The 13,758-nt window shown below is 35.9% G+C and overlaps 1 protein-coding gene across 3 annotated transcripts in view; it reads right to left on the bottom strand.

Annotated features, from left to right (window-relative positions):
* Window positions 1-3,194: 3,194 nt before the first annotated feature.
* The window catches only part of RALGPS2 (Ral GEF with PH domain and SH3 binding motif 2), a 145,827-nt gene continuing 135,263 nt past the window's right edge, over window positions 3,195-13,758 (bottom strand). For all 3 annotated transcript variants that reach the window (XM_037506400.2, XM_037506399.2, XM_054693441.1), the window contains 3 exons: window positions 13,267-13,372; window positions 10,878-10,969; window positions 3,195-8,604 (listed from right to left, as the gene is read on the bottom strand). In XM_037506400.2, the coding sequence (XP_037362297.1) occupies window positions 8,575-8,604; window positions 10,878-10,969; window positions 13,267-13,372 (228 nt within the window). In that variant the 3' untranslated portion in view covers window positions 3,195-8,574. The remainder of the gene's footprint in view (window positions 8,605-10,877; window positions 10,970-13,266; window positions 13,373-13,758) is intronic.

Consider the following 13,758-nt stretch of genomic DNA (forward strand, 5'->3'; position numbering starts at 1 on the left):
TTTTCACATGCCCTTCAGAGGAAGCGGTTGCCATTCTGTGGTCAGAAACCTCTGTCCTAAACTTAAGTATATGCAATTGTTGATTTAGAGGCCAACAATCTAAACATTGGTTTTCAACCCTGGGCACACATTTACATCACCTGTGAAATGTTTAAAAAAAGAAAAAATCAACACATGGATCCGTCTTCTACTCTTCCCTCCACCTCCCCTGTATAATTGGTCTAGTGTGCAGTCTGGGTGTTTGGATTTTCCAAAGTTCCCCTGGACCATCCTCAATTGTAGCCAAGCTTGGGAACCACTGATTTAAATAAATATGGAGACAAATATATTGTAACTGAAGGATTGAGTAAAAATCCAAAAATTAGAGACACACTGACAAAGAATCAAAAAAGGCTATTGTCAGTGATTAAACTGTAAAAATAGAAGTATAAGGGAAGAGACCATTTAGGGTAAACACTCTCACAATTTATATTGGACTGGAAAGGGCATTATCTCCTTTGGGAACAAACATATATTGATGGTTTCTGAATCGCTGTGGGTTAGCGTTCTTTGAAAAGTATTGCTTCAAAACACAGTTCACTAAGTTACAAAACACTTGTAATCTGATGTACATTTTATTGTCCTTTTCTGTGATTCGGGTAAGAGGGAGTAAGCAAAATAAGCCTGAGTTGTAAGAGAGAGCCTGAAGTAAGGGACACATAAAGCTTTTACTCAAGTGCAATAAGCTATCTTGATTTGGACTGAGAAATATAAAACCAAGTTAGGCAAGAACCAAATTCTCAATTTAAATTGCACTAGGCCATTCTCTGGACTTTCTTTTAAAGGTAGACTACCCCAAAGATTCGGGGAGGTATAGTAACACTCAAAAATGTACTTATCTTTCAAAGGAGACTTTCTAACCCAGTATTTGTGTGGTTGTTAAAACATAATTTAGGTTATGAAGTCCTATCCTGCAGCTTCGGTGGAGGTTCACTGCTTGTACCTACCTATTGTTAATTGCTCATATGTAAGAAACTCATGATAAATCACCCGGGCTTTCTTCGACACCTAACAGAATAGGGTCCTGTTTTTACTATGAAACTTCTGAATAGTTTCTGGTAAGAAAAACAGTTTAATCGAGATGCTAATAGTTGTGGAACTAAACTATATGGAAATAGTAAAGTAAATTCAGGAACTGTTACTTCTAGTTGAGCTTGGGCTGTGGGTAAATCAGCTCAAATTAAATTCAAATTTTATTGGCACCAGGCACTATCCCCAGATTCTGATATGGCCAACCTGGGGTGGTGTTCAGAAGTCATAGATTTAAACAAGCACCCCAAGCGATTCTGACCCAGGTGGATGATACTGGTTTCAAAAATAAATGGGTTTCTTTTATGTGTGGTTTTGCTTCATATTTTTCTCTACTTGCATTTGTCTGTGACTCTACCAGGCTTATTTCTTTATTTGGCTTATAGGAAAATGTTTCTCAGTTCACTATGACTTAATAGCTAACTACAAAGACCTCTTTCTTATTCTATTTAAAATTTCCCCTTAATTTCTCATTCCCTTCCCAACCCTGACTCCAAGTGTAGAAATGGTAGGCTACAGAGTGTCAACAATGACACTAACTCCCTAATACTGATGGCACTTCCTACATGCGAGTCCTGCTCTACAGGTGTGAGATACAGAAGCTGAGTTTAGTTTTCACAGAGCTGAGTTAGGTTCTGTGCACATTTTATACATGGAAATTGAGAAACAAGGTTAAGTCACTTGCTCAAGGTCATGTAATTGGTATGTGACAGGACTGGATCTGAACCCAATTTCTATAAACTGTCTATTCATGTCCTTCAGCATATTTTTCTATTGAATATATTTTCCTAGTGATTTCCAAAAATTTCTGGTATATTCTTAATATCCCTTTGTTTTATAAATTCCAAATGTATTTTCTCAATTTGCCTATCCTATTTGTAGCTATTTGTAGCTAATCTGCTCCCAATCAAATCACACTGGACAAATCACTAGAACCAGGTAAGGGAACAGAAAGATACATATAACCAATAGTATCTTACACACAAGTAGTAACCAAGGAGGAAATGCAACAGAAAAAAGGTCACACTCATAGTAGAAATAAAAACTAGTTAACCCAGGAATAAACTGATACGAGATGTCTGAGACCAGTAGAAAGAGGAGCATTGTAATTAATGAAGGACATTAAAAACCCTAAATAAATGGAGAGGCATTGCATAGAAAAGAGACGTAAACTTTTAAAATCTGTTAATTCTCAAGCTAATCGACACACACACTTGTCTTAGACACACTCATCCTAGAATTCAGAGGGAAGACAAAAGCCTCAAGAACAGCAAAGGTAAATTTGAAGAACAATGTAATTACCTCAACAGAGATCAAGATTAGATAGCTATGTAGTAATGAAGACCACATGGTACTGGCTCCGGGACAAACAGTTGAGACAGAAAAGGATCCCAGACACTTATCATGCACACATGGAAAACTGATGTAAGCCAGAGGTGTCACTGTGTGAGTTGAAGACAAGTTGAGCCCATCAGAGAATTCATTTTTTTTTTTTTTACTTCAGTGCAAGGACACTGAAGACGTGACAAAATTGTTGAAAAATGAATTACAGATTGCCAAAACACTGGGCATTCAGTCCTTTAGGGGGGTTCCAAGGGAACCCTACAGGCAACAAACTCATTTGGAATTCTTAGGGCATAACTCACACCTTTACCAGACTTACAGGAGCATGGACACAGCTACTTCTGTATTTCTTCCAATTTAGGGCTCCATAGGCTGGCAGCTGGGCTGTGTTTTCAGAAATGTAAACTGTGAAAATGTCATGTCTTAGTATCTATGAAATGCACGACTAGCAAAGGCGGCCTCTTTGGGGACTGCTTAAATGAGATCACATACTTGGAGTGCGGAGATGGAGTTGGAAATACACCCTTGCCTGTCCTTTCCCCAAGATCTCATCATCTGTCCACAGGCCAGGGCGTATCTTTCCTTGATCTGGGATAGAGAAGAGCAGCTGAGAAGCCTCCCTGGGCCAACAAAGACCCGGGTCGACTATTTTAGAAAGAGGAAAAAATAAAGTTAGAGAGTTCGTTTTTTAAAAGTTAATGAGAAAATGCATGTTAAAAGTTAACAATAAAAACATAAATAAGCTAACAAATTATCCTCACACAACCTATATTTTAAGTAATTTATTTCAATAGAAATATTTCAGAAAACTTAAATTCATTTTAAGTTAGCTTATGCAAACACACTGAAGATCTCACACTCACATTTGTATATTAAACAGAAATAAAAAGTGAGAGAGGGACCAAGCTGCACATCACTCAAGGAGGTCATAGTGCAACCGAGTGCTTCATCATCAGAGTACCGCAAGTTAGCTGGGATAAAGCAGAATAAAAAATGGCTTGTGTTTTCCGGTTTATTTCCATCATTGTGATGTTTATCCCCACAGATGCTCCTCTTTCAGATTCCATTATGAACCAGTTTGCCACTCCTAAGCCCCACCCCCAACCCCACCACTTTGGTCGACTGTAAAACTGTACAAACTCTTGAGTCTGGTGACTCAACCCCTCTGTCATGCCTAGTCAGTCAGTAACTGCTAGATTGTATTTGTGAGGGGTCTGACAGGTGATATCTTTAAGGGGAACTTAGTATTTGTTGCCTTAGTATTTGAAGCACGAAGCACAGCTGATATTTATTAAAATTTCTGCTTGTGGCTCAAAAAAAAGCCCAAAGCATTCCTTTAATCCCATTATCACTTTGCAGTCCAAATGACTAGATCCAAAATTCGAGTTCAGCTAATGACCTTCAAGGACCAGTTAACCCTTCATTTGGCTTTAAAGACTACTCGCCTATTCTGGAACATATTAACCCTTAAAAAAATGGGAAAATATCATTTTCACTCAGTAAACAAAGAAGCTCCAGATCTTACAATAATCTCAGGGAGCAGAATATTTCAAGCTGTGCTTTTGCTGAGAAAGCTAGTTTAGTCTCTTCCCTTTAATTTATATATTGGTGTTTTCACTTTCCTGCCATAATATTTCCAAGGAAACAATAACTGGTATTTGTAAGTGACTGCTTGTTTGTTCTGAGTCTTATTTAAGTATAATAAACCAAACTAAATCTCATTTCTGGCCAAAGGGACTGTCTTTATAAGATTTCAGTAGCTTAAATAAACCAAAACCCAAACAAAACTTTCCCACTGCATCAAAGTCTTTTAGGGATTTTCTACGAGGCTTTATAATTAAATCCTGTGCTTAAAACAACGAAATAAAAATGACTCAGTTGGGTTCTTGATGATCGTTCCTAAGAGCGCTCATCTGAAGGTTTTGGGTGGGCTTATTTTTAATCTCCAACCCTGGAAGGGGTGGTACAGGAGGGAGCTTGTCTAAAAAGACTCAAAACCAGTGAGGACTGCACCATTGCCTGTAACTTTCTTAGACTCACTGCAAGAAAGAGTAAGGTGGTGGAGAGGCATAGCACACACTCCTGAAACGAGAGGAGTAAAGAGGGCAAATGATTATTGTCCTACTTGATGCCCTAAAATTGGTCTTCAAATTGATAAGGCACTGAACAAATTTTCCCCACACTACAACTTGAAATCCTGGTACAGTGAAATTGCTTCATAAACTTAAAAGTTTGCGTGCATACATCAATTTCATTAGAATCCTCTAAATAGTAGAAAAAGAGTCACTTTAGACACAAGCCATTTTTAGGGGAGCAAAACCAAAACCACTTAAATCATCCTGAAAAAGCTAACTTTACATAGAAAAGAATTATTAATGTAATTAAATAACAATGTATCTCAAAGTTTAGAAAAAACAATACCACTGTGGCTGTAAAATCATAAATTTACTATGTTTGAAAAGAATGCAAATGAACAGAGAAAACAGAAGCAAACCCTAAAAGACCACTGAAGTCAGATAATCCTCATCACTTGCATTACATTATATCATCTATTCACACGACAGCAGTTCTACTGTTCCAATGGGACAAGTTAAATTCATCTTCATTTTCAAAAAGGCATCCAATTATTACAAAAGCTTTTGAAGCAGAGGATTTCTTTTTCTAAAGATTAAGCAATACTGTTAAGCAATACTGGGACTTTTTTTTTTTCTCTGAAGAAGGTGTTACAATGGTTTAAAAACTAGTTGTAAAGGAATGTACCTCAAAAAAAAAAAAAAAAAAAAACAAAACAGGAAGGAAATTGAATAGTGGACATGTTCTATTAAAAAGTTGATGGATTAAATCTGTTAATTTTCAATTAATATGATGCCCTTTGTTTGGTTTTCAGTAATAAAGGCCTAAAGACCTCCGATCATGTCATTTGGTCAGGTAAATTCTAACATCCCAAGAGACCCACAGGCTACTCTTAGAGAGCACAGTTTTAATGGATGTCTAGAGTGTACACCAGAGACTTAAACACCTTTTCCTTCCATAACAATAGCTTCTTGGGCTCCTTTATACAGCTTTTGGAAGAGGAATTAATTAATTTACAAAAACCTTGTAGCTCTAGATTTACAGAAAAACCCAATACCAAGATAGCCCGCACAGAAGGTAGTGCAATAGTCATTATGGCATTTTCCACACAGGAAAACAATTTGTCATGGAAGCAAATGCCTAGGGAGAAAACAAACCTCTCAAACTCAAATTGTTTGGATTCCTTTTTGGATTGTTTACACAAATAACATTTACACAGGGAAGAAAATGAATAATAAGATGTGTTTGATCAGTTCTCTTTCAATTCTTACATTTTTGGAGTCTACAATAAAATAATACCTCAAAAAAGTAAGCAGAGCCTAAACACAAAGGGGGCATGAAACCAAAGACAGTGCTCAGGAAGGTTACTATAGGGTCATTTTGTAGTTATGTGTAAAAAAGTGAAATCAAAAAAAAGCTCCCACATTCAAAGAATAAGTTAAATGAGATTTGCCTTGAATTGTATTTTGGCTAGTATTGTATACTATGAAGCTGAGCCTATAACAAGCCAATCATGCTTATCGTGAAGTAGTTTAAATTTAAATAATGGAGTTCTTGGGTAGGAAAGAAACAAATCATTTAATATTGATGAAAATTTCAAGCTTTTGAATTTATAAGGGCAGGTCTAATAAGAGGGAAATATCTTTGCATTAATAAGTTCTCTAGATATTTATGTTTTGGTAACATATTTTCTTTGCCTGAATTCTTAGATATCATTTGATCAATAATTGATCAAAAACTCACCTATTGATATTTTAAGTAACATCTCTAACTAGTTTCCATTTGCTTCAAGTGCTAAAATAACTTAAGCAACGATGACTAATCTTTTGAATGAACAAATCTGAAGACAGAAAACAGTGGTGACTTCTGCTCAGTTATGTTGAGCGTTTCAGTCAGCCAGAGGTCACAATTCTATACAGAGACAAGTCACCAAATCTGAACACTATTCTTAATCCGTGCAAGCATCCATTAGTATTTGGAGCTGAAAATATCAAATACATCTTCTAGCTTAGCTTTCTCTTTGGCAAAACTGTGTGATATCAAGCTCTGACTGGCAGTTGCATATCCCACAGATACGGTTAACCTACAACATAGCTTATTCATGACAAAGTAATAACAAAAATCCACAGGGTTCTCATCCACAATATATTTTTTAAAAAACCACACTGTTAAAAATGCTTGTTTCTGAAGAGAAATGAACAAATTAAGAAATTTAAAAAAATGTAAAACAAAAGTAGTATGTGCAAGGTCTACATAGTAATACTGCTGGTTATGCAGATAGGATTGTACCCAACATGGGTTAAGTTTGGGAGGTCATTCATTGAAAGATCATTCAGCACAGGCAACATTTTGCCCTTTCTAACTCTTGTTACTTTCCACAAAACCAGAAATAACATTTCTGACTTGCCATATGAGAAAAGTATATGAACTCTTGACGTCCTTTTCAAATAGAAAACTACAAAACTTAACACTCAGAGGAAGCTCTTCTGCTTTTCTTTAGATAGATTTTTAGCTAATTATTGTGTGGACAATATTTTCTATTTAAGGGTAAAATGCTTATAAGGAAAAATATAAATTTATAAAAGAATACAAATGTCAGATATTTTGTGTGAGGTCCAAAGTAACAGAAGTCTATGAGAAGACATAAGTCAAAAAGCATTTCTTACCGTGGGCCACTGCTAAGGTTCTAACATCCAATAGTCTTTGTTCAAGTGCCATTTTTTGATAGAATTCTAAGGCAACTGATCTTCAAACTTTTTCTTTCTTTCTGTAATTCAACATTTATTTTCGAAATTAAATGCACCTTCGCATAGGAAGGCTCTCTCATAACTGACAAAATATGCTTTCACGGTAGAGGGCTCTATTAAGTTGACAGAAAAATGTTAAAAAGGAATGCTGTCTAAGGGAAGTTCTGATACTTAAAATTCCCAGAATCTCAAGCTTTCGCCCTTTCTCTCTTTTAAAATGACTTTGTACGCTTTATATATGCACACATACATATATGGAATCTCTCAAAACAAATGTGCTCCTGAATCTCATATTGAACAAAAATAAGGAAAACAAAGAATTAAAACACTGGCATTGTGCACATTTAAACACTGTAAAAGAAAAATATCCTGATAAAATGCGAATATTATCACCCTGATGATAAAAATCACCTGTGACCAGTAGAAGGATAATCCAAGTAACTTGGGAAAAAATGTAATTAATTATTCTAAAAGTTTTTGCAGACAAGTTTAAGTGGGGACAGTTTTCGACTAAGCAGATGGGTGGCCTAACAATGAGTTCATATAGAAGGCTAACTTTAAACCTAGTTAAACACAACCATGTTTTCTGGAGCCCATTTGAAAAAAAAATAATCTGGCATATGAACACTCAAAACCTTCTGCAGGAAATGAAGATCCCCATACAGTATTAAATTTCAGAATTTTAGTGTTTCAAAAAATCCCCTCATTCAAAACAAAGCAAAGTCCTCCCAAATCCCAAACAAACCTCAACAACTCACATTATTAACTTTTCTAATTCTTACATTCTCGTGAGAATCGGGCGAGGCTGCAGACTGATGGAGGCTACACACTTCTTTCAGGTTGGCTGTGGGGAGAATCTTACTAAGCGTCTTTATACCTCAGTTCAAAAGCAGCTCCCAATGTAACCCAAAAGAAGTATGTTTTTCCTTTTCAAAGTGTATCTAAAAATAGGCAATTCCCCCTCCAAAATTAGTACAAAGTTAAAAGAAATGCAAATTAGCTATGATCTATTCCAAGCACAGCACCGCCAGAAGATTCACACACACTATTTGGTGTTTCATGTTGGTTTTCCGTTCATTCTTTTAAGGCAGTGGTTTCCACAGGTCAGTTCAGAGATAAGAAGCATGGTCCATGGCAGTTTGTTTTGCAACTCCAAATGGTTCTCTGGGAATATATCACTTCATTCCCTGAAGTGAGTGCTTTTTTGGTTCAGAACTCCAGAGGCAAAGTCGGAACTTCTGGGCTCTCCCTGGCACAGGACTGGTTTATAGCTGGCGCTCTTTTGTCAGGTCCTCGCTCTCACTTAGGAGAAATAGTTCACCTTTCTTCTTTCTTAGGTTTTTTACTCAAAAGTCATCAAGTTTGTAGGTACCTAAAAAATATAAGCATTACAAGCTGTTAGTGTATAGACGTTGTTTCTCATAGTAGTATTTATTTGAATTGAGGTAACACTGATTTACAACACTATATGATTCAGAGACACAGGATCACCACCCTTCAGAAGTATGTTACCATAGCCCACCCACTACAAGGGATCCATAGCCCTTGCCTACAGTCCACTGGGCCCCCCTCTATACCCTCTTGTAGCCTGGATTCTAAAGTCAGACTTCTAATTATAAGTCAGTCCGAATTTTTGTTTTCTCTATATCCTCTAAGAACCAACCAGTGTTTGTCTTTTAGTTATATCCCCTCTAGTTCCATCTATGCTGAACAGTATTCCACAGTGTATATGTACCATACCGTCTTTATCCACTCATCTGTACTCAGGCCCTTAGGTTGTTTCTAGAACTTGCCTACTGCAAAGAATACTGCGATGAACACAGGAGTGCATATAATCCTTCAAATTAGTGTTTTTGTATTCTTTGTGTAGATACCTCCGAGTGGAATTGCTGGTTTATGACATCTATTTGTAGCATTTTGATAAACCTCCATACTGTTTTTCAAAGCAGTATTTCTTAACTTTCCTCATTATACTAAGTTCAAATATTAAAATCTTTCTGATGTAAATATCTTTTTTAAAAAGGAATTTAATAGAAGGCACTGTAATCATTTATGAATAATGACTATAATACACTGGAACTTTTTGAGAGAAAAATCACAGATGAATTAATACCCTCCAGTAAATTGAAACTAAAGTAGGAGAAGGGGTAGAGGCAGTACCTTGCTTGCCTAAAATAGGGGGGCAACAGATGTTCACTGAGAGAACAAATGATGAGAAAAGAATTAAGTATGGTTTTAATATAGTGAGATTCCAGACAAACATGCTTGTCATTTTATTTTCTCACTGTATGTATTACTATGAATTCCTACAAATGCAAATTTTAAAATCTGGCACAGATAATTTTGTAATGAACAGTACTAAGAATTTCTTTGTAAAATGATCATGAAAATAAATATGAAAGGATAAAATTACTAGATAAATTCTTATTGACACTTTGTTACTGAAAAATCCGTAGGTTATATAATAGCTTGCCACTTACAAATTGATCAAATTTAAATTGATTTCTTACAAGTCTGAGGTTCAACAATAAGTCTTTGAAATATAATTTGTTTTTTAAAATTAGTTGATGAGTCCTCTAGTTAAGGACTAAAAAGGGTTTCATCAGGCTAAAAGAAAATACTCAGCCTTTACTACCAGTCTTCCAAATTTGTGTTCCTAGAGATACCATATGTAGTGATCTTTTCCTATGCTTTAAAACAGTTTAACAGTCTCTACACTTTAGCAAGTTTTTTTCAAAAACTGAGGATACGGAAGGAAAAAAAAAAAAAAAAGGAAAAAAGAATCTCTTACATGGATCAGCTTCTGAATGAAAAATTATTTGCCAATGTAATCATAATAACTAAATTATAAACCATATATAACATAAATGTTCAGGTGCTTAAATTAAAGTATAAATTCTCAGGTCTGGCTATAAAAACCATAATTAAGTAAAGTAAAAGTTATTATTTCCTTCTCAGTGTGGTTTAAGGTGTAATATGTGAGTCAATTAGTCTTCTAAAAAACTTTCAAATTTCAGTTTCTATTTATAAATCTGCCACTACTCTGATTCTTGCAAGTATAGAAAAAACAAACAAAAATCCACTTATATACATCGAGTGGACTAAAGTCAACTAATACAATAAAAGAAACAGAACTTACATGCTAAGAATATATACATTGTCTGAATTAGTCTTGAAATCTGAGTTTTAAGAAAAATGACAATTAAATATTCAGGTGCATTTATAGAAAATGTATAGGATATAGTTGAGTCCTGAAAGGTGTAGTCTTGGCAAGAGAAGGTCTGTTTCTTTCATTCCGTACCAGATACTAATTTGACATCGGCAAGAAAATAATTTTTGCTCTATGGCATTTCACATTCTTTATGATAGTTGCTAAAAATGGTATCAAAATATAGCTATTAATCTTTTACACATATCTGAAATAAAAAGTATGAGAAAACAAAGCCCATCCTAACAATATTTAAAAAGATAGACTTAAAGGATGAAGATAGTTTGTGTCTCCACCAGTTTTCACTTGTTTGACTATGTAGATCATGTAGGATCTCCCAGTTAATTCAGAAAGTTGGTTCACTTAATACTCTTTAGAATTCTTTAAAATATATACAAAAATGATGGACTATTCTGAGAATTAAGAGAAATGCTCACCTGTTGTTTGTTACTTTGGCAGGCTGCACTCAAATGCTTAAACCACAGCATTGCATTCATCCGATTGCCAGCTTGAAACTTGTATGAATTTCCTAAATTTTTAAAAAATAAAGGGAAGAGAAACAAAAACTTAAGGACTAAGACAACAGTAACTCTGCCAGATATTAAAGAGCAAAATAAAACATGACTAGAGTTCTTAGTTTCAGAAATCTAGTCCTACAGGAAGAATTCTCTATGCTATATTCATATGTAATTATTTATTCAGAAAGCTACCTCTTCGCCGTTTAGGGATTAATAACATAAACTAATTTTACTTGTTTCCTTAAATGTACTTTAAAGTATATGAAATAATTGTTTACTGCTTTCATATTTCTTTATGTGGATGAGAGTGATGAATACTGGTTCTTGATACTACTTTAGATGACCTTAATATTAGATGTTAACATTGTTTTCAAATGCCAAAATGCTTTAACATGCTTCATACTTAAACATTAACTATTTAATGTAATTAAAGATTAATCAGATACTCTCAATATCAGCTATGCTTTTAGTCTTTAGTTACAAGATGTTTGTAAAATTATTATAGCTCTCCGTCCTCCTGAGGAATTTCTTGGAAAAATCTAAGGAGGTACCTCTACTCTTTCAGAAAATTAGAAATTCATTTGTGGTGTTATTTAGTAGACTTGTGCTTGTTCAGGGAGCTTACTTGGGGCCTTTGCTGCTGTCAGTGGGGCTTCTACTGGGTGTGGTTCAAAGTGTAATTTTATTTGAAATCAGAAAATTGAGTAAGGAGTACCTATGCTATGAATCAATTTAATCTCAAAATAAGACACTTAGCTATTACTTTTTTTCTGTGTCCAACGTATTTGCTTGTTTAAAGTTTTATTTACAATACATAATATCCTAAAAGCAGAGTATCTGTTAATACAAAATATATCTGAATAAACCAAGGTGAAAATATAATGAAAATCAATAAAATGTAATAATATATCATTTTAGCTGTGAGCTGTTGGAACAGGAGATTCTGGGCAGATATAAAATTTCCTTTCTGGGTGCCTTAGAGTTGTTAGCAACAGCTGGCAGCTGTTTTGAAGGGAGAGCAGCAATCACATAAAACTGTTCTGAAGGACTGTCTGAAGTGTCCACTACTGGACAAGCAGGGTTAGAAGGTATGATCTGAATTCTACACAGCCTACCCTTCGACTTCTCTCATCTACTGTAAAACCCCTATGGTCAAGAGTCAATAATATTGTTCTTAAATTTCTCTATATACTACAAGTAAGATATTAAAATGAAAATGATACTTATCCGTAAAGTGATGTGAGTCAAATCACCAAATAATCTAACTGAAACTTCCTGGTGGTGCAGGCAGTTGAGCGCAGTGCTGTGAAGCTGTCTGCAGCCCCAGCAGCACGGGTTCAATCCCGGCTGGCCGGGGAGATACCCACGTGGTGCGGCAGACCTCTCCTGTCTCACTCGCTGCTCCCCTCAGCAGTGCATTTCAGTCAGTCTGCCTGTTCTGTTCCCCGCTCTGTCTCTGGTGAATCCCTCACCCTCCCGCACATCTGACCTGTACCCTGGTTCTTGTATGCATAAATAAATAAATCTTTAAAAAAAACCAAACAACTAAAACTAATGGAATAAAAGCAATTTAAAAGAAAACCTCTGTCATGGTGAGAAGTTAAGAATAACTATTTTAGGGTATAAATGGAGGGTAATGCAGTTATGGCAAATTTCTATGATTTTACATATTCTTTTTTTTTTTTTTTTTTTTTTTATATAGAGGCATGCTTTTATTTATTTGTTTGCTGGTTTGTTTGTTTGTTTGTTTATACATGCACTGGGTACAGTCAGAAGCGCGGGAGGGTGAGAGAATTCACCAGAGCCAGAGCGGGGAGCAGAGCAGGCAGAAGGACCGAAGTACACTGCTGAGGGGAGCAGCGGGCGGCAGGAGAGGTCTGCACGCCATGTGGGACCCTCCTCCGGTGGCCGGGGAGCAGCCGGGGATCGAACCGGCGCCACAGAGGCTGCGGGCAGCTTCGCAACCCAGCGCTCAACCGCTGCGCCACCGGGGAGGCCCAAATTTCTATGATTTTAAAGGTAAGAGTGGCCTATAGATTTTCAAATTCCTTCCTTCCTCTCATTCCTGCTTAGCTCTCTAGGGATTACTTGGGCTTTTAATTTCACGCTTATGCCCATCTAGCAAGGAAATAAGCTCTAAAAATATCAATACCATTACTATACATTTTGAGACAGAAGTATTTCCCAAGAGCTAGAAAGTATATATACATTCCCTCTATGGAGAATTCCTGTTAAACTAGGTTTTGGCTTACTGAAAGTTATGCATACAAAGTATCTTGAACCCTAATAACTATAATTAATGGTTCACCTTTTTCAGAGTCAGTCAGCAAGAAGAGATCTGGATGCTCTGGGTCATCGGCCATCATCACCATCCACCCAACCACAGACACGTTCTTATTTGATGTTGATTTGAACTGAGAAAAAAAAGATAGTTGATGAAAATACAAAACTTACAGTGCAAATGCTCCTGACCAGCAAGTGAATCTTTTCTTACTCTCCAGAATTCAATGTTGGGGTGTACATGCCTCGCCCTTTCTCTATGTATTTATATGAGAAGCCTCTTTCACTGTTAGTTTTTATATACTACTGGGGGTATATTTATACTCCGATTTGTGGTTTTCACTTTAAGAATTTCCTACGTATTCTGGGTGTTTGCAGAATTTGCCATTTTAAAGAACATTCTTCTATAAGACATAGTCACACACTTGTCCAAGGATATCCATGGGAGAGATTCTCAGATAAGGAATCACTGGTATAAAAATAAACATGGACAAAGACTATTTGTCACTAAAACAATAAA

This window comes from Talpa occidentalis, unplaced genomic scaffold (assembly GCF_014898055.3).
Source record: "Talpa occidentalis isolate TD23 unplaced genomic scaffold, MPIMG_talOcc4v2.1 talOcc4.12, whole genome shotgun sequence".
NCBI classification, from domain to species: domain Eukaryota; kingdom Metazoa; phylum Chordata; class Mammalia; order Eulipotyphla; family Talpidae; genus Talpa; species Talpa occidentalis.